At 45.4% G+C, this 21,004-nt stretch overlaps 3 protein-coding genes across 10 annotated transcripts in view; 1 reads left to right on the top strand and 2 right to left on the bottom strand.

Annotated features, from left to right (window-relative positions):
• The window catches only part of TATDN1 (TatD DNase domain containing 1), a 56,516-nt gene extending 52,630 nt beyond the window's left edge, over window positions 1-3,886 (top strand). The window contains exon 12 of the mRNA XM_043601729.1: window positions 3,659-3,886. Coding sequence (XP_043457664.1) covers window positions 3,659-3,686 — 28 coding nt within the window. The 3' untranslated portion in view covers window positions 3,687-3,886. The remainder of the gene's footprint in view (window positions 1-3,658) is intronic.
• Window positions 1-5,266, bottom strand: part of RNF139 (ring finger protein 139) — a 12,808-nt gene extending 7,542 nt beyond the window's left edge. Inside the window, exon 1 of the mRNA XM_043601721.1 lies at window positions 4,602-5,266. Within this exon, the coding sequence (XP_043457656.1) occupies window positions 4,602-4,782 (181 nt within the window). The 5' untranslated portion in view covers window positions 4,783-5,266. The remainder of the gene's footprint in view (window positions 1-4,601) is intronic.
• The window catches only part of TRMT12 (tRNA methyltransferase 12 homolog), a 26,490-nt gene extending 5,486 nt beyond the window's left edge, over window positions 1-21,004 (bottom strand). The window contains exons 1-3 of one of the 8 annotated variants that reach the window (XR_006300578.1): window positions 19,109-20,997; window positions 16,311-17,856; window positions 15,407-15,648 (exon numbers count right to left, since the gene is read on the bottom strand). Coding sequence is in view for 6 of the 8 variants with exons in the window: in XM_043601724.1 (XP_043457659.1) it covers window positions 19,142-20,677 (1,536 nt within the window). In the remaining 2 variants the exon portion in view is untranslated. Of the gene's footprint in view, window positions 1-8,446; window positions 8,615-8,655; window positions 9,638-15,406; window positions 15,649-16,216; window positions 17,857-19,090 lie in introns of those variants that run through there. The other 7 variants (XM_043601727.1, XM_043601726.1, XM_043601725.1 and 4 more) reach the window with 7 other exon arrangements.

The raw sequence follows: 21,004 nt of genomic DNA, 5'->3' as shown, positions 1-21,004 counted from the left end.
ATTCTCAGCTAGGATCAGATTTTGCCCCAACCCCACTTCCCCACACCCAGCATTTGGTAATATCTAAATGTCTAGAGACATTTTTAGCAGTCACAAAAGGAGGAAGAGGGATGCTAATGGGTATGTAATGGGAACAGGACAAGGATGCTGCTGAAAATCCTATAATTCACAGAACAGCAACCCTCCCCAATGTCCCCCCCCCCCCCCCCAAGAATTATCCAGTCCAAAACATCAATAGGGTTGCTGTTGAAAATCCCCAGTCTATCCCTATGGTGTCAAAAGTACTATTGCTTCACTGTTTTTTCACTTCAAAGGTTTTCTGAGTTCTTTCTATACCACCAAAAATACCTATCTCATTCTTTTCAAAAACTCCATTTCATGTCTAAACCTAATATAAAGAACAGATTCCTTTTAGATACTTAGATTACCTAAGTTAGATATCTAATAGATATTTAGACCAACAATTTGTTACTACCAACAATGCTGCCATGAAAATCCTTTCCCATAGTCTTGCACAAGTACAATTATATCATTAGGTCAAATTCTTAGAATTGGAATTGTTGAGTCAAAAGATGGATGACGGATTTCAAGAGACAGAACCAAATGGCTTTACACAGAAGTGACAGCATACCAAAACTGTATAACTTTATTTGAACTTTGTATATAGTATAACTTTTATTTGAATGCTGAACTCTTCACCAGTCTGGTAACTGAAATCTTGTTGCCTGCATTTCCTTAACTGTAAATGAGGCTGAGTTTTTGTTTTTTGTTTTTGCTTACTGACCATCTGCATTTCATTTATTGGAAACTACTTTATCTTGGGCCCATTCTTCTCTGGGAGTTTAAGCTTTTCTTTAAGTAAGTCTTTTCTTAAAAGTAAAACTTTTATTCAATCTTATGCAGTGTGAATACTTTCCCCTCAGTTTGCCATTTTTAAGAATTTTTTAAAAAAGAGTTTTGTCACAAAAAAAGTCTTCCATTTTTATGCGCTCAAATTTATCAATTTTTTCCTTGTAACTTCTGGGTTTCCTTGTGTTTAGAAAGGCCTTTCTACTTCAATGAATTATCATTACATGAGTAATACTATCAAACTCGTCTGCTTGCCTTTTCTGCCTTGGATTTAGATTTGCTAATTCAGCATTATGCCGCACTGGGTTGCATTTCATTTAGCATTTAACACCTCCTAAGAATAGCTTAATATTCTTAAATACTCCATATGCTGTGATTCGTATTTTTTGGATCTCCAAAATGAGATGCTTTATATTCTAATCTGCTGAAATTCTTGTATTAGTTGGATACCAAATGCAAGTGCAGTGGTGGTACATTTTTGTAGGAGAGGAGTAAATTTTTCAGACCAGATATAAAATTGGTAATGCTTTCCAGAGAATAGATTTCCATGTTTACAATTCCATTTTAAAGAAAAAGATGAGATTTGACAAGTTTTGAGATTTACAGACAGTAGTATTGAGAGGTCAACGATTATTAAAAAAAAAAAAAACAAAACTAGATCGAACAATTAATTTCAACTATCCTCTGGTAGCTTTTAGACACAAATCTGTCACTTTCAGTAACAACGTAAGCTGCCTCATTGAATGGGCCTCAAAAATTGAAGACATTTGTTTTCATTCAGGGTAAATCTTTAGCAACAAAACCAGTTTTTAAGAATTTTATCATTCTGGGGTGCCTGAGTGGTTCAGTCGGTTAAGCGTCCGACTTTTGATTTCAGCTCAGGTCATGATCTCACAGTTTGTGAGACGGAGCCCCATGTTGGGCTCTGCGCTGACAGTGCTGAGCCTGCTTGAGGATTCTCTCTCTCTAAAAAATAAATAAACAAACATTTTTTAAAAAAAGAATTTTATCATTCTCACAAGTATGAAAAATTAGCAAATTACACTGGTATAACGTAAGTAGCAGTCCAGGTGATAGATGTGGAAAATAGGTTGTATTTCTTACAAAGTGTGAACAAAAAATTGTGGGTACAAAGCACCAAAATTTCACTGAGGCCTTCAAAAGACCAAAATGTCTAACAGTATGGTCTTAACCGAAGCATTATTTTTTTTTTAAAGCTATCAAGCTTATTAATAGCTAACACTTAGACAGCCTTTCCTAGGTCCAGGTACTGTTCTAAGAGCTTACATCCTAACTCACTTACCATCCTTAACATCCTGAGACAGACCATCACTGCCCATCTTTAAAAATGTTAAGCAAAGGGAGGCACAGCGCAGTTAAATCACTTGCCTGAGGTCACATTCTTTAACTTGCCAAATACAGCTTCCATGATTTACCATAAGAATACGCATGGGTTACAAAGAAAATACCAAAATTACTGTTCAGGGTTCTTAAACTACACATGATTTAATTAAGGAAAATACTCCCTTTTCCTTAAAGCTCCTTAGCCTAAAGCTCAACTCTCAAGAGCACTGCCTTTAAGCCCCTGGTCTCAAAGGCTTCTCAAAAGGACACGAAGTTGCAGGTCAAAAGAACATTCAAGGCAGTGGCTACACATTTGCCAAAGAATACATGAATCCCCTCAAACACAGCTGTTTTGTTTTTTGGTTCTTGTGGCCTTTTTTTTTTTTTTTTTTTTTTTTTTGCTCCACCATGACCTCCTCTTAAAACAGAAGTGACGAAAGTCATCCCTGTAGTTATATGTGGTGAGTTTCCAAAGCAGCACTTGGGTTATCCCAAAATTGATAAAGCTCCTTAGAAGTCTGTTAGCTTCTGTTCTCTCTCTAGCAAGCTCTCTCTCATCCTATGGGGTTGAGGAACAAAAATGGTAATTCTTCTCACTTCTCAGTCTCTTGATGCCAAAAAACGGCACAGATCTTGCCCGCATGCATATCCCTAACTAATGTGGGTGGGTATGGCAGGGAAAGAGGGCTGGTAGTTGATCAGGCTCAGCTGGAACCCCTAAGTAACTATACTGAGTTAAGTAAGAGCCTATTAATCTATGATCTTGATGAATGGCTTCTAACTGGCAGAAATAAAATGCCATCCCAACAGGCCCCCCCCCCTTACGAATTTCACTTTAACTGAAATCACTTATCTACCAGTACCAAAATGAAGCAAAATATGTTGAGCATAAACCATTAAAACCACTTAATGCTCTTTTTGAAGCTGGGGTATAACTGACATATAACACATTAGTTTCAGGTGTAGAACATGATGATTCCATATTATATGCACTGTGAAATCACACAGCTCCCTTCTTGCCACATATAATGAGGGCATTACACTTTTGTAATGGTAAGTAGCAATGACTGGGATCAAGTAGCTGGTGGGTTACTGAGAAGTCTTGTGCTAAAGAGCATCACTGTCCCATCTGTTAGTTTTAGATCTAACATATGATCACTACTATACCATTCTGTATCTGGATAGCAGCTGTATAGAGGAGAAAAGTGAACCACCCTGGATGTCAGAAGATTTTTCAGCCCAAGCTCTGGCAACCACTTAGTATCAAAATCAAAAACACTTAGTCTCTATGGACCTCAGTTACCTCATTTAAAAAATGCGATTAGCACCATCCACCTCTGAGGGATGTGTAAAGTTTAGGTTAGATAAAAACAGTGAAAATGCTTTACAAAAATAAAGTACCAAACAAATGTAAAATGTTATTGCCAATAATAAAACTCAACACTTTTTCCCCCCCCTTTTGGAGGAATAAACAAGCAACAGATGGTTCCTAATTCAGAAAGTCTCGGTAATAAGGACCTCATCATCAACCCTTCATCAGCAACACTTCAAAATCACAAGCCTACTGAAAACTGATCACAAGAATTACCTCATCAACAAAATTTGCCAAGTTTCAGCTGCTTTAAAAAAAAAATGTTATGCATAAATGCTTCTCACACTGGTAATGCAAGTAAAGACGGGGGATGAAACAGGATATTGTTAACACTCCATTCATTTACAACAAAGGCAGTGATTTTCAGGAGTCTCGGAAAAGTCTCCTCACTTTCTAGCCATTTTTATAACGATTTTCAATACCTTCTCTATTCATGGAAAATGCTAAGACTCGTTACAAGTATCGCTGTCTTCATGAGCATTTTTGGTAATCGTTTCAAGGTTTGACATTCGAAACCCTGTCTCCTTCGTTTGGGTGTCATTTCCCGCAGACACTTCATGATCATGTGGGCCCGGGGATACAGAAGTGACAGCATACGAGTGCTCTGTATTTTGGAGAGGGGGAAACTGAGGCCCGGGCCTTGGCACTACAAGCCCAAGGTCACACACGGCGAGATGGGGCAGAGTTGCTGTTTTTCCAAGGCTGTCGCAGGAGACGCGGCAAGCCAGTACTCATTCCCCAAGAGAAACAGCAGGCAAAGAGCCGCATGCTCACACATCCATGCTTTCTCCCCACCCTCGGGTGCAAAAATGAACGGAGGGCTGACTCTTGACGAGGGCTGCTCCGCTGTCAACTCTGACACAAGTGTCATCTCCTCCCCTCTCCCAGCCTGCAAAGATGCCTCTGTTGGGAAAGAAACTGGTTCTCAAACACACATACACACACTACCCACTGACTGCGCGCGGGTGCCCGCGCCCTGCAGCACGTCTCGGCCCGCACAGCCGTCCTGGGACGCAAGCTACCCGGTTCCGCTTACCAAGAAGCCGGAGGAAGATCTGGAGCCCGATGCAGAACCGGCTTTGGCTGGAATCGTAGTAGGAGTTGAAGATGGCGTCGATGATGTAGAGGCAGGGCACCCGGAGCGCCACCTCGAGCGCCGCCCAGACCTGCTGATGGGCCATCCGCACCTGCTGCTGCGGGGGCCCCACCGCCGCCATGAGCCGCTGCCACACCGGGGCTGGGCGAGCCGGGCAGGGCCGCGCGGGGCAGGGCCCGGGACCACGGCCAGGGGCGGGGGCTAAGGCGGGCGACTCCGCCCCCGCCCTCCCTCCTCTCCGGTCTGTCTCACCGCCTGCCCCGCCGCCCGCTCGCGTCTCTCGAGCTGGAGCAGGCGGCGGAGGCTCCCGGGAGGCCTCTGGGTGTCTGTGTTTCCGGCCGGCTAAGGTCTGGCTCCTCCTCCCTCCAACGCCTCCCCCGCCCGCGGAGCCACCATCTTGACCTCGCCCGCCTGCCTCTGCCGTTGCTGCTGTTTGGAGGCCAGGAGGCTGCGTCCGCGGTCACGCGAGACCGCAGGGCCCGCGCCGCCGGCTGCGTCATAATCCGGCGTTAGGGGCGCTCCCCAGACCGTCATCACGCGCGGCGTAGCGAACGTCTCGCCGCGTTGCCATGGTTTCCGCCCACCTTCGCGGCTTTGGCGCCACCGGGTGGCGCAGGCGCTCTCCGGCAGCCGCGCCCTCCTGCCTGAGTGGCTTCCTCACGGGAGGCGGTGGCAGCGTCGGTTCTGCGAGGGACTCCCTGCTTCCGTGGGCGGAATTATTAGCCGCTTCGTTCTAACCCATTAAACGTCCCATAAACGTGGTTCAGAGCTGTTTGGGAGGAGGAGAGCAGAGGGCGCCGCCCGCCGGACCTACCCCACCCCGCCCGGAGGCCGGTCTGAGGATGGCATTTTCCAGGGAAAATCTCTGCAAGGCCGCCCGGGGTCCTGCTGGAGCGTCGCTGAGCGCGCTCTGTGCTGCGGCCGTGCGACGTGGCAATGAGCTGGGGGTGGTAGGCCCTGCCAAGGAAAGCATCCCTCTCCTCTCTTGCGCATCACCTTCCGTGTCTTCTACCCGACTGGACAGAACTGAGGACACCCATCGGCCGCACTTTGCGAATGTCATGGGCCACTTGTGATTTAAGGGCGAGAACCCAGGGCTCTGTCTGTGTTTCTGGCCTTTGAGGTCCGCACGCTCGGGCAGTCCCTTCTTTCCTCCTCAGGGAAGAAGCCGCACTTAGGTTTTTGTAGGGGATCAGAATGTGCCACCCCAAAACATGCCACTTTGACACACAGATAATTTTGAGCTGAAGATAGCAGAGAAACAGCAGAAGCTTCATTTTTTTTTAAGATCCCTGCCCGCCCTCCTCACTGCCCCCGTTCGCCTAAAAGGCAGGACATAAATTTCTATCTGTAAAGGTGCCTCCGTCTCCCTTACCAAGAAGAGGGCAACTCAGACTTTCAGTGACCCGCAAACCTTAACTAAATGAACCCTTATCTTCCATTCGTTTCCTCCATTACGTTTTTACCTTAGCAGTCTGCTGTCCCTGAAAGCCTAATCCCCTTTTCTTTTGTCACTTCTCTACAAGATTATTCTTTGTTAATACATTAAACCCCGAATTGTAGGCACGCTTTGAGTCATTCACCACTTAGTTTCTCGCATGGGTATGTGCACTCACGGGTTAATAAACTGCTTCTCTCTTGTTGCTCTCTCTTTTGTCAGTTTAATTTCCAGGTCCCAAGTCACAGGACGTGGGACCACGAAGGAAGGTCTTTTTCCCTCCCTACACTTTCTTGCCTATCCATGTAATTAATGGAATGTGGTCATTCTTATTTTTCTGTTCCTTCACCAGCAAATGAGAGTGTAAATTGGGCCAGAGTCTGCTTTACTAACTCAGCCATCTTAAATTAAGGGGGATCAAAAACAAAACCAAAATTTAAAAAACCTGGCTCATTTAGGATCCTAGCCCAAACTGTGCTCTGCTATCCGTCTGTATCAGAGCTCTGCGTGGGTGACTATCCTCTATTAAAAACCCTCCAGAGGAAAGGAGTATAAAACTCCAACACCCCTTTCTCTGGGTGGAGTTAGGTGTGGTAGGAAGATTGATTCCTACCCAAACTCCTTACTCCAGTCTCATGTTTTTAACCTGTTGTTATCCCCCACAAATAATGACTGCCATCTATCTAGTGCTGTGTACTGGGCACCACGGGGAGGGTTTTACATTTTACTTAAATCTTTGCATCAGCCTTTTTGGGGTAGGTAGGATTATCTCTGCTTTGGAGAGGAGGAAACTGGGGCTTAGATAAGTTATCCAAATCACAAAGTATGTATGTAAGTAGTAAGCTAGAATGGCCATAGCTAGTAGGAGTCAAACCAAGGATTAGAACCCAGGAAGCTTAGAACTTCAGGCATCTTTGATTCCTTCCTCTTCACACCCACAGCCAATCTGCAACCACATTGTATCCACCTGACTCCTTTGTATTCCCCTTTCTCTTGTCACTGCCACACTCCGAACCCAAGATCCTACTGGAGCTTGCCTGATTCACTGCAATATCCTCATTATGTTATTATGATCACCACTTTTCCTATAAATCCGTCTGTTTACCTCTGCCAGGTTAATTTTCCTAAATTGCACACCTGGGGAATAAACTTGTGGCGCTGACAAAATTCCCAAAGGAAAGCAAACTTGGTAAGATGAGAGGATTATTAAGGTTTATATAGAAAACCTCAGAGACGTAAATTAGCTTCTCAACTCACCTGTTAGTCTGCCCTGATTGCCATTTAAAGCAAAAAGAGAGAAGCTGTTGTGGAGGAAAGGGTCCACAAGGACTAACCTAAAACAGGAGTGTGGTAGAGAAAGCAGGCAAGTACTAATTACATTATGAGCATGCAAAATGGAGAATTAAATAATGTATGGGCTCTCCAATTTTTATTTAAAAAGTTAAATGGAATAAATAGTAAATAAAAATCTTATAAAAATGCTTCAGCCCTTACTTATTAACGCTTTAATGGTTTCTAATCTTAATTTAATGCACAAATTTTATTAGTTTAAGAATTTCTAATTCAAAGTAAATCCCACTCTCGGGAGCGATGGCACAGTCGTTCTCATCTTACGTGACTTCAAGCACATCCCTTTAAGCTCTAGATCTCACTTTCCCCATCTATAAAACGAAGGTTTAAAAAGATTCTGGCAAAGTACTTTAAAATACTACCTTAAAATTAAATGTAAATTACTGAGGTAGTTTTTAGAAAACTTAGGAATTTGGGGGGGGGGGGGAGGGGGAGGTGGCGCCTGGGTGGCTCCATCGGTTGGGTGTCAGACTCTCGATTTCAACTCAGTTCATGATCTCATGGTTGGTGGGATGGAGTCCTGCATCAGGTTCTGCACTGACAGCACAGAGCCTGCTTGGGATTCTCATTCTCTCACTCTCTCTCTCTCTCTCTCTCTCTCTCTCTCTCTCCCTCCCTCCCTCCCTCCTATGCTCAGTTATCCTTGCTCTCTCTCTCTCAAAATAAACTTTTTTTGTTTTAAAGAAAGCTTAGGAATTTTAAAAATAAAAGATAAGCTTTCAAAAGAAAAATCCCTACGTCAGTGGTGCACTTTTCTGTTTTACATTTGCCATCTCTCAAGTCTATATTCTAAGCTCAGTTTCATCATGCCTGAGCTCCAGGTGCCTGCTTACATCTTAGGGGTCCAGTCAAGTTAGGAGAAATAATCACCTTCAAGTAAAGATGAAGGGATACCCTCCGGTGCTACCCCAAAATATCCTGTACTACCAAAAAGCTAATGACTACCAAACCACTTAATAGATGCTATGATGGAAACAGAGGAACAAGGACAAAAATCTCAGAGGAATAGTTCTTTTGTTTTTTGTTTTTACAGAAGGAACTCACTGGTTATGTTTGCTTAGCTTTGCAAGAGGTTTTCTCAGCTTTGTATCAGGAAATGTCTGTGTTAGTCGTCATCCAAACAGAAGCTAAATTCCTAATAAGCATAATCCCTCCATAGCACCCACTGTGAAAAAAAAAAATTAAATAAGCTTTCAAAGAAATAGCTGCAATTCACTGAATTTAATCTTTGCTTGGTTTCTACATTGACTTGAATGTTGCACAATTCAGGTATATGTTTATATTGAATCCACTCAGAGCAGTGTGGAGGGTGTGTGTGCATTCACACAGACACACTCTATATACGTAAGTTGCCTGTTTAAAATATTACCAGCTTAAAAATAACTTCATTTGGCTTTCATGGTTGAATGCCCTTTAGTTCTAAAAAGCCTTTGGGAACAGAACGTGTAAAAACTTGTTTGACTTTTCTGTTGACCTTTGCACTTGCCAGGTCTCTGTTCTAAGCAACAGGAACTGATTCTGGGCTATCTTAAGCAAAAAGGGAGATTATTAGAGGGTTATTTTCATTATTCTTCACGATTTCAAGTTCCAAGAGTGAGATGCAATTAGCCGAGCTTATGGGACCCTGTGTCTTACCCCAGCTGTACCAGCCAGTGCCAAGAGCTTCCTTAGCGGGAGAAAGCAGAAAGAAGCCAGCACTTAGAACCACCCACCCCACCTCTACCCACCAATGTATTATGTATTTACTTCAAACGGATGATGGGGATGCTGGGGGGAAGGGTAAGAACTGATAGCCCAAAAAGGGATAGATACGCCCCATAACTTTTTCTCAGACCTTTGGAATTACTTAAAAAAAAAAAAAAAGGCTTCTGATCCCAAATTACAGTTTTTCTCATTTCATTAAAGTAAATTTCAGATATGCCCATCAACATGCAGCTACTATTTGAGTTTTCCGGTTTTGTAAATGCCACGTGAATAGGAAAAGTCTGTTGTTTAGTTAACAAAGGAAACAACAGAGAATATGGTGGCATTTGCAATCAATGTTGAGTATATACTGACTCCTTCAGTTCGTTCATTCCTGTGACAGACATTTGCCGAGCACTTTCTATGCATTTGGCAGGAAGTTTGCCCGCTTCTGCCTCTCACTCTAGACAGAGAACTTAAACTCTCTAATCATCAGTATCCTCACCTGGGAAAAAGAAAAAAAGTGGTTAATATTGCCAAATAAGATACGAAATACATAGCATGCGTTATCCAGTTGGATCTTAACAAACCTACTGAAAGACACAGACAAGAACAGTGGCAGAGCCAGGTTTCTCGCTCATATTTTTCTGATTGCAGAGACTTATGATCTGCTCCTCTGCAAGCAATTTTTCATGCCAGTGATACAAATTAATATATTTTAAGTACTCCGTATGATATACAGTATGTAATAATAATTAGTATGTTGAACAAGATCTACTCACTGGAACCCTTATGATACCACACACAACACTTTGCAATGGTTCCGTGTATGGCTCAGGAGTTTGGATTGCTAGATAATACGTTCAAATATGTTAAGTATGTTAAGTGATGGTCCAGAATAATGAGGGCCGAGATACTGCTGAAAGGCAGAGTACAAGGAATACTAAGTTAAAAACATTTGCCAAGGCAGGAAGCCCAAAGAAGACGGATGTAGTACCCCACTGACAGACGGGAAGGATAGGACCCTTTATCCTAGACAGGTTTCTACAGTTCGGGTTTCTAATAATCAATAATCACTTCTCATTTCACAGAGCTCCACCTCACTGAGTAGAATAAAAGCTTAAAACTGGAAGATTCAACATTACAAAGATGGCAATTTTACCCTGTAGTTCAATGTAATCCCAGTGAAAAATCTCAACAGGTTCTTTCTCCCAAAAATTGACAAGCTGATTTAAAATTCCTAAGAAGATGCAAAAGGTCAAGAATAACTACGGCAAAATCTTGGGGCGCCTGGGTGGCTCAGTCGGTTAAGCGTCCGACTTCGGCTCAGGTCACGATCTCACACAGTTCATGGGTTCGAGCCCCGCATTGGGCTCTGTGTTGACAGCTCAGAGCCTGGAGCCTGCTTCGGATTCTGTGTCTCCCTCTCTCTCTGCCCCTCCTCTGTTTGAGCTGTCTCTCTCTCTCTCTCTCCCTTTCGAAAATAAACATTAAAAAAATTAAAAAAAAAAAAAAGAATAACTATGGCAGTCTTAAAGAACAAAGTTGAAGGACTTCTAGATCAGATATCAGGACCTATTGTAAAGCTATAGCAACTTAAACAAGATAGTATTGGTGCTTGGATAGAGTAACTGAACATGGAACAAAAAAGTCTAGTAACAATCCCCACATGTACAGTCACCTGAGTTATGATAAAACTGATACTACAGTGCAGTGGGAAAGGATAAAAACCCGGCAATATAATGTGTCTAACAAAGGCTGCATATCACTTCACGGGGAATCACACTGGAAGCATCCTCCCTACAGTTAAGAACAATTTAACTTGTATTAGTGGGGGTGGGGTGGGGGGGGTGGAGGGAGGGAGTGGGAATTGGACACTTTAGAATGCCAGAGCTTCCCTTTTTAATCAAAATTTCTCAGTTTTAAAAATAAGTGATCTTCAGATTGCTGTAAGCTTTTAGTTTCTAAAGTTCTAAAAAGAAAAGTTGATTTGGACAATTTGCGCCAGTCTTCTCATTAATTTTATGGAGAAGCCAGTTTTCAGAGGTCCTTACTGTGTCATTTTGGAAGCCACCCATTTTACTCTTGATACTGGGTAGGGAAGTATCAAGAGACCCCCTAGTGGGTGGAGTAAGCGTGAAATATACTCTTTCCTGCCCTCACTGTGTGACAATAACCCTCCTTCCTCCTGATGATCAGATTCACTTATCCCCAACCGGAGTGGTGACTCTTCCTTGCTTGCCTGCTGGTCTCTTAGCACAAGGAGCCTGACATGCCTGGGAAATCTCAGTAGGTTAAAGTGTAAAGGGTCTGTTATTGTATCTCCTGATGAAAGAGCTTCCCAATTGGGGATCAGCCCTCTAGTCTCACAAAGTTGTGGAGACGGGAGGCATGAACTCCCGGGGGGGAGACGGGGGGCAGTGGGGACAGTAAGTGGGTGTATTAACTTCCTATTGCTGCTATAACAAATTACCACAAACTTAGTGATTTACAGCAACATAAATTTCTTCTCTCATAGTTATGGAGGTCAGAAGTCTAGAATCAAGGTATCAACCGCTCTGTTCCTCCTGAAGCATTCTGGGGGAGAATCCATTTCCCTGCCTTTTTCAGTTTCCAGAGGCCTCCAACATTCCTTGGCTCGTGGCCTCTTCCTTATGTTACTCTGTCCTGCTTTTGTCATCACACGTCCTACGTCCTACTTGTATTGTATAAGGCCCTCTTATAAGAGCCCCTGAGATTATATCAGGCCAACGTGGATAAACCAGGATACTTTCCTCATCTTGAGATTAACTTAATCACACCTGTAAAGTCCCTTTTATCATGTTAAGATAATATATTTACTGGTTCTGGGTATCAGGACATGGACATATTTGGGGGACACTGTTTAGCCCGCCACAGTGGAAATTCTATTTCTACGCTTTAATTCCTAGCTGTGGATTTTCTATCTAAATGGGACATGGCACTCATTATGAAATAGGTATGGATTTAGAGTGTATACTGCATCCTGGCGAATGGGATCCCATTCATAGGGCATTATCTTCAAGCTTTGATTTGGTTTCAAAAGGTTTTTCCACCACTCCACCAGGCCAGCATTTTCTTGGTTGTATAGTATGTGATAGGATCAGTGAATCACCTGGTCATGTGCCCACTCAAACACTTCCTTTGCTGTTCAGAGGCAATATTATGCAGGAGACATATTGATGGATCGAACACTGTAAACCTTTGGATAGCAGCACTGGCCAACATCTTGTGGGCAGCAGGAAAGGTAAACTCCTGGATGCACATAGGAAGATTCTAGTCAAGGTGAATCACTGCCCTTCCATGACAGAAGCCCAATGTAACCCATTTACTACCAATTAGCTGCTTGGTTTTCTTGAGGGATGGTGTTGAACCAAGGGCTCAGCGCTGAATACTAGGCTCTTTGGTGAGTAGAAGCCATGCTGTTGGCAACTTGCTAACCTGCATCCCTGCAACATGTTATTCATAAGCTCTTTATGCTACTGGGGTAGCTCATGACGACCGCTGCTAAAATTAACCAGCCAAGTCTTTCGTTTACTTGTTGAGTTCCTCTTTGATGTGCATGTCTCCGGTAGGCACTTACACAACACAAAGCTCTTTACTCATGTATCCAATCCCATAGATTCCCCACCACCTCTTCTCCAGGCTTCATTGTCCCTGAACTAATCTTTCCCACTCCAGGCCCCTGATCAATTTGCTAACCTATCTGCCACTTGCCATGAAGGTATATTCTTACTTCAGGCAACTTCTCTTCCCATACGAGGTGGATGACCAGGAATATTGCCCCCAGTTCTGCCCTGTGGGAAGATACCCTTCCCTGCTGTCTTTTAAGACCACTCCTGAGTAGGGCTGTAGGGTAGCAGCAGTTTATTTTGGTTTTGAACCCGTATTCCAAGAAAACCCATCAATGAACTTAGCTCTGCATTTGCATCCTTTATCAGCAAGACAGAAGAGCTTCTCAAGTGGCCATGACTGTGGGCCAAGGGAAGGGCATTGATGCAAGAATTATAAACATGACACAGGAGTCTGGGCCACGTACCTGTGCACCTATTCGTTTCCTCTGGCTCTCACCATCCATCCCAGATGTACCACTTCCACCTTATGATGGTTTGACTTGAAGGGTCTGACAAAACTCAGCTCATGATGGGCAACTCTGGCTACATGGTTACCCGAAGTCCCAGAAGATGCTCAGATTCTACCAACGCCCATTAGCATGCCAGGAGCCATTTTTGGATGACGCCTGGCTCTCTGCTGCATACCATCTGGCCTTGCTACAGACATCCACTTGAGACTACCTTGTGATTTTCCCATTGGAGCTTGTCCTAAACTTCCATGGCTGCTTTGCTTATCACAGATACTCTTGTACCATAGAATCTCCTGGATTGAATGGTCCATGAAACAAAGCTAATTACACCGCAACCTGTACCTGCTACAGAGACTTTATGTGCTGTGGATCCCACTGAAAACTGGCAGCCTTCTATATCACCCAGGATAGGAGTCAGAGCAGTATTCCCAAGTCCCGAATTCCCACAAAGAGGCATACAGAGGTTGGCGTGCTTCCTTGACGGAGGAACACTGATGAGTGGGTGAGATGGAAAAATCTGTTCTTTACCGTGAAGGAGCAATCTTGGCATTCCAGCAGACCAGTAGCCCTAAAAATCTCACTGATGGAACAGGTTGCTGGATGGTATTAGTGATTATTCGGAGTACAATATACTAGCTCATTGTTTCTCTGGCCTAATGAGTATGACGCCGTAAGTATAGTAGGTTAGTAGGGTGTTCCTTGAGATGTTCCCATGGCCTAGGTCTCCTCAGACTATAATGATGGGGGAGTGGAGTCCTACATGAACGCAAACTGCTTCTCACCCAGCACTCTCAGGGCTCAGTTCCATACGTACTCTCATGGCTCCTGCTGGTACATGTTGCTTAGATCCTGCATCCCCTTTGGCACATGGGCCCAGCTGAAACTGTTGACAGAAGACACAAAAACAAGAGAAAAGGAGCCGTGTAGGATAGAGCCAGTTGCTTCGTTCGGTGTTGTGCAGCTGCAGTTTTACTCATCAAGTTTTGTTGACCTTCGCTTGAGTTATGAAACTATGCATACGTATAGCTTTCATTTAAAAAAGCAAAATTCAATGACTAAAAAAGGAAACTAGGACCGTCTGTCTGTCCATCTATAAATACCTACCTAACAGCGTACAGAGAGCTTCACTGCATGGGCCACTCCATCCAGGAGACGACAGGGTACATAAGTGTGGTGGATACGTGCGTGTGCATGTGTGTGGTATGTTCCAAACTGCAGTTGTAGCCTCATATTCGTTATTTTCTACTTGCCTTTGATTCAACCTTCACCTTCAAAAAGCCAGAAGCAAATACCTATTCTGACAGTTTGGGCCCTCTCTGAAATTACGTGATTGTTGATCAAGTAATCTTGCAGGCAGTCTCAAATCTCATCAGAAAATTTCCCCTGTACTTAGTGTTAATAGTTTTACATTCAGTTTATAACACAGGTAGGGATCCTAACACAACTGTGGTAAGAAATTCTTATGAACTTTATATGTTGAAGTTTTGTGTCAGCTTAAGTACTGATCTGTATTTATTATTGCTAACGTGAGTTTCTTCAGTGATTGTGAAAACTAGTAAATTTATACACTATTATAAACTTCTAAAGAGTTAAAAAAAAAAAAGCTACACAAAATATAAGAAACAACTATCCTCAACGCAATGAAGGACAATGATCCATGGGAGATAAAAACAAGGCGAGCCGTTTAATGGTTTAATCGCTCCAGCCTATTGCCTGGAGAAAGTTCCCCGGCTGTGGCAGGACGAGGGGGAAGCCGGGTGGAGCCCAGCCGACTCCCTGAGGTGGAGATGGTACTGGGAGTCCCAGGAGCCCACTTAAGAGGTTGGAATGCCAAACGGGAGAGGGTCACGGAGAAGTCCCGAGATCTGCCGACCATCCCCTGAAGCGTCAGCTGAGTAATGATCAGTGCGCACGAGAGGATGCTACCAAAGGCCAAGAAAATGATGAGTGTCACGGCTTGCCCAGTGTGAAGTGGCCGCACCCCGAGGCTGTTCAGAATGACATATATTGACACGTGTCCAGGGTGGGAGAAAGTGAACTCAAAATGCTATTTATGTGTTTCTCATCATTTCAAATTTCTACGTTTTTATATTTAACATGCATGCATTATACTCCCTAGGTCAAGAGATGCGCATCACTTATTAAAATCATGAAGTTAATGAATAAAGCAACTCATAGTTGAGGGAGTTTAATAAAGTTATCGTCACTGTTTTTTAATCACAACCTCTCCATCAAGTGGTGCCCTAAGTGACAACTAATACTGATGCTCACGGAGGAAGCTTCAGCACTTTTAAACGTTCCCGGACTGAGGTGACCAAGCCTCCATGAGCCTCCTGATCATTTCAGTCTTTTTTCCTCGGTTCCATTAGGTGCCTCTTTCTGACCAGGCCAATCCAGCAAGTGCTCGGAGAAGACTGTAACGTAAACGGACACACTCAAGGTGGAGAAAAGGCTTAGGGGACCCTTACTTTCTTCCATTCACACATAACTCCAGCTCATTCTTTTTTTTTTTTTTCAAGTTTATTTATCTATTTTGAGAGAGACAGAGAGAGCGGGAGCAGGGGAGGGGCAGAGAGAGAGGGAGAATGCCAGCAGGCTCTGTGCGGTCAGTGCACAGTAACCCAACTTGGGGTTTGAACCCACGAAACTGGGAGACCATGACCTGATCCGAAATCAAGACAGCTGGCTACTTAACTGACTGAGCTACCAGGGCGCCCCTCCGGCTCATTCTTTAAGTCTCAAGTGAAGCGTCCCTGCTCCCACCTTCCCAGCCACACTCTCCGCTTCCCCTAACCCACACCCCCGAACGTGGACGGCTGCCTCCACTGTGTGTGCCTGCCCGTGAACACCCGTCTGTTTCTGTCTCAGCACTTAGTGCCCAGTATTAACATTGTTTCCTCTGTGTCCACGTCCCCAGAAGTGATCCCTCCCATTTTGGGCAGGACTCGGCTTTTTTTTATTTTTTATTTATTTACTTTTTTAAAGATTTTGAGTACTTGCCCCACCTCACATGGGGCTTGAACTTACAACCCAGAGATCAAGAGTCACATGCCCCCCAGGACTCAGCTTTACTCACCTCCGTGTCTCTGGCCCTCAGCACGGTGCCTGACAGCGAGAGTACACGGTACGTTCCCAATTAATCAGTGAATGGCTTTTCCAAACAAGGACCTTCTACTTTAACTAAAGCAAATGTACACAATTCCTCACGCCCAAAGTAGGAACCGGGCAGTTCACCTTACACGAAGACTGAAGTACTCACTACGTGCCAGTCACGGTGTTGCCGGTTCAGGTCCGTTAACTCGCTTAACCCTAACAAGTATGCTTCGGGCTACGGACACTTGTTAACCCGTATGTACAGACGAGGACACTAAATCTTGAGAGACTGCCTCAGGTCACAGAGAAAGAAGGGAGGCCAGAAAGCGTATGAGTGGAACCTCAATTCCATGAAGGCAGAATCCATGTCAATCTTCTTTGACCACCGAACACTCAAGGCCTGACGTGTACATAACAGGTCGAACGAGACCAGTCAGGTGTATCTGATGTCAGCGGCCCATCCATAGCTTAGGTCAGAAAGGTAACTCCTCAGCCCCTAGCCACGTGGCTCCCTGACCCCCCTTCCTCCCTGTTTCTCCCCTGCCTTCCTTCCTCCCCACGCGGCCTCCAGTCCCAGCGTGGCATTTTTAGCCGGAGGCACAAGAGCCGCAGGCACGCGTGTCAGAAACCAACATGGGGAAGAGGAGAGGATTCGGGCAAACACAGGCCACTCGGTGGGATGGTAATGGACCAGTCAGGCCCCCTTCTGCGATGGGATCCCACGACGGCTACCACTTCCTGGGGGCTTACTGGGTACCGGACACTATTCTCTTTCATCCTTACAACGGCCTCCATCTTCAACACACCTCTCGCCGCTTCTTCTGTTCCGGGCTGCTCTAGTGACGGTGCTCCAAACATCTTCTGAGCCAACTCTCTGCACTCACTATCTTCTTCCGCTAGCATCTGTTTCCAGCCTGACTCACTAACAAAATCTTACCCAGTTTTTAAGAGCCGGGTCAAACACCACCCCTCTGAAGGCTTCCCCATTCTGAAAACTCTTCTTCACCTTTGCACTTCTACATGGTGCTATCACTCTGACGGTACCTACTGTATTCCAGCTCTGAGTTTTTGTGTTATTTCTGCTGCTGGGTTGTGAACTCCTCAGAGACAGGGTCTGTATCGAATGCATGTGCAGCTCATATAGACAGCAGGCACTTCATTTGCGTGGAAGCATAAACAGCACCAATCCTGTCCTTACTGACGCTGTCCCGAGAAGGACGAGCAGCCCCAGCTCGAGCCCAACAAGCTGAATGCCAGACACAGTCATAATCCTGAGAAAGCACAACGTCCCTGTGCGTCCTTCATCAGGCAAACGAGCCCAGATGGCTTCGAAGTGCACGAAAACACAGCTCCGAAAAGTGATTCTCAACTATTAGTCATTCCAAAGGTAAACAGTGCTTCTCTGCGATCAGTCATTCCAGGGGCACACAACGGTGCTGGCAGACAGTCACAAAACAAAGTGACGCTTGAGAAACCCTGCAGAGTATCTCTCACTCCCTAGAGCTCCTCACGTTGGCCCTGATGTCCACCTGAGAAGGAACACGAAAAGGGAATCTGAGGCCTGTTAAAATCCAAGATTTTAATTTGAGCTTTAAAAACGGCTAGCTTAGGAGCACCTGGGTGGCTCAGTAGGTTGACTGTCCAACTCCCAGGGTTGTGAGATCGAGCCCCGTGCTGGAGTCCGTGCTGAGCATGCAACCTGCTTAGGATTCTCTCTCTCTCTTCTCTCTCTCTCCCTCGAATAAAATAGCTAGCTTTTTGTACAAGCTTAAAGCTGGCAAGCTAGTTTCCCTATAATTTAAAGCAGTCATTCTTAACCTCTTTTCTACAACAACAAACCGGAGACATAAGACATCCTCCCCAACACTCATTTAGCAACGCTAAAGCAAGGGAATGAAGTTAATACACTACAGTAATTCTTATCCTTTTCCTTCCCTAAGTCAGTCTTAATAACAAAGCTGCACCGTTTGATTGCTTTGATTTGGACTCTGTTGCTTAGTCTCATCAATTTTATATCTCAAATCCATCCACTTCCCACTGCCACCACCCTAGTCCAGGCCACCACCATCTCCTGCCTGGACAACCACAGAAATCTCATCACCGGTCTCCCTGCTTCCATCCTGGCCCCACTCTGGCTGATTTTCCATATTGTAGCCGGAGTGATTTTGGAAACAGCACTGTGTCTTTCTTTTTTTTTTTTTTAATTTTTTTTCAACGTTTATTTATTTTTGGGACAGAGCGAGACAGAGCATGAACGGGGCAGGGGCAGAGAGAGAGGGAGACACAGAATCGGAAACAGGCTCCAGGCTCTGAGCCATCAGCCCAGAGCCTGACGCGGGGCTCGAACTCACGAACCGCGAGATCGTGACCTGGCTGAAGTCGGACGCTTAACCGACTGCGCCACCCAGGCGCCCCACAGCACTGTGTCTTTCACTCTGAAATAACCAAGGCTTATTAGAAAACAACTGCTTATTAGATCACAGCCATATGAGACCACTCAAAGAAATCCTCATTTTGCAAGTGAGGAAATTCAAGGCCAAAAGAATATTGGAATCACCCCAGAACTGAAGTCAGAAGTCAGAAACGCCCCGGCCTCATTTTAATGAGCCATACTGCTTCTCCCAGATATGCAGTTCATTCTCAATGTGTTAACAGAAGACAAATGCAATGACTCGGACTGGCCTAGAGCCTGCATTCAGGGCCACAAAATATTAAAATAGGTTGCCAGGAGAAAAGAGGGGTGAGAACCCGGCCTAAACTTACGTATTAAGGTTCACTCACATGTAGATCCTTGGGTCTCAGGATCCACCTTCTCTAGCCAACTAGAGGGCAGGGGCGGCATTCCAGATCCAAGACTATGTGGTCCACATGGGGAGCGTAGGATTTCACTGGTTGGATGTGCAGGATTTGTGTCTTCCATGGTTTCCCGTGCACCTGCCGAAGAAGGGTGGCAATACGAGTTTCTGCAGATTCTGCCCACCTCTGCCACTCTGGTTTGGTGGCTGCTGGCAGTGTTTTTCTCCTAGAATCCCCGGTAGCTCCATTTGTCCCTTGGTTGGTGATAATTTGCTGAGGATAAGGCCAATGCTCCTTCTCCATTTCACTGCTTCCAAGAGGCTGGAGATTCTTCCCTGGGAAAGATTCCACATTTTGGTGGATATGCAAAATGCCCCCAGCATCCTGTTTTAGCACCTGGCAGGCAATGGGCCAGCCTTCTTCAGAGCTGGGAATCAGCCCCAGGTTCACCCTGTCTGCAATGTTTGAGAGCTTCAGTTTTCTGTTATCCCCAAAGTGTATTTGGCACCGATCTGCCACTCCATTGATCTCAAGATTAGTTCTCAGGGCAACTACAGCATGGGGGTTCCACTCACAGGCGTGGACGAAGGCAGCGCCAGCATGGACCAGGAAGGGCAACGTAAAATAGCCAATCCCTGCGTAGAGATCCACCAGCACCTCTCTGGCACAGGGCAGCGATGCCACTCGAAGCTTCTCCGTGATGTTTCCGAAGGAGAACATGCACCGGGTCACGTCAAACTTATATCGGATCCCATTATCGACATGCTCTACCCAGCCATGGTCGCCCAGCAGCAGAGTCACGGCTGGTGTTCGAGTGCCGTCTGGTGATACCCGCCCTCGTTTGGCCACACGACGGACGCCAAGGGCCGACGCAACAGTCTCCCAGAGTTCTGGTTCCAGATTTTTCCACTGCTTGGCTTGGAAACAGTCTTCACTCAGCAACAAGAGGTTACCATGTCGTTGCCAAGATCGGGGCAAATCAGCCTCCAACTCAGCTGACCACGTCACTCCCCGGCCCTCTACCCAGCGACTCACTTCAAGACACAGCCTTTGGGCAGGTGAACAACTCTGAGCCTTCTTGGAGGGAACAGGATCCAGGAGCTGGGTTACTATACAGGTGCTGCCTGGGGCCACACAATTCCTCAGCTCCCGCAGGTGCTGTTCACGGAGAGCCTCGCCCAGCACGGGTAGCGCCACGGTGCCATCCGGCATCTTTGCCACACGGTGCTGTCTATCCAAGAGTTTCTGCTTCTCGAGATATTCCCTGTATCGCTGGGTAAACCGAGGCTCAGTCACAACTGCGACAACAGCCGCGTTCTTCCCACCTTCCCTTTCCATGCTGCTGGTGCCCCATTCTCTCCGAGTCCCTCCGCGAGACTCACTCAGACTCCACTCACCAGGACCGGGATCTCCACCGCAGCAGCAACAGGAAGAGCTGCGCGCACACCGCCCGCCGGAGCCGGAAGTGACGTCAAAATGGCAGGCCGGAACAAAAGGTTGGTGCGCTTGCGGACAAATGCGTCGCCGTTGCCGTGGAGACGTTGCTGCCGCCATCTTTGTTGTGGTTGACCATGCCTTGCTTCGGTTTAACGGGAGATTAGTTAAAACAAGGAATTTTCTGGGCTCGAAAACTTAAAATTAGTCGATATCCGCTAGAACCCTCGTGCACTCTCTTCAGTTATGCTCACGAATCCAAAGAGAGAAGTGCACTTGGAATGATGGGCTGGATTTGGAGAAAGGCATGGTTTCCATAGTCTCATGCTGCTCTCAGGTCAGTGTCAGTGGCCACGGTATTTGCTGAGAGTGAGGAGTCAACTATAGCTTCCTCATTCCTTTTCCTTAAGATAGTCGTCACCAACTCATTGTCCTACAGTATATAAA

The sequence above is a fragment of the Prionailurus bengalensis genome, chromosome F2 (genome assembly GCF_016509475.1).
Source record: "Prionailurus bengalensis isolate Pbe53 chromosome F2, Fcat_Pben_1.1_paternal_pri, whole genome shotgun sequence".
Taxonomy (NCBI): Eukaryota; Metazoa; Chordata; class Mammalia; order Carnivora; family Felidae; genus Prionailurus; species Prionailurus bengalensis.
The sequence above is the reverse complement of the archived record's forward strand: the minus strand, read 5'-3'. Positions and strand labels throughout refer to the sequence as shown.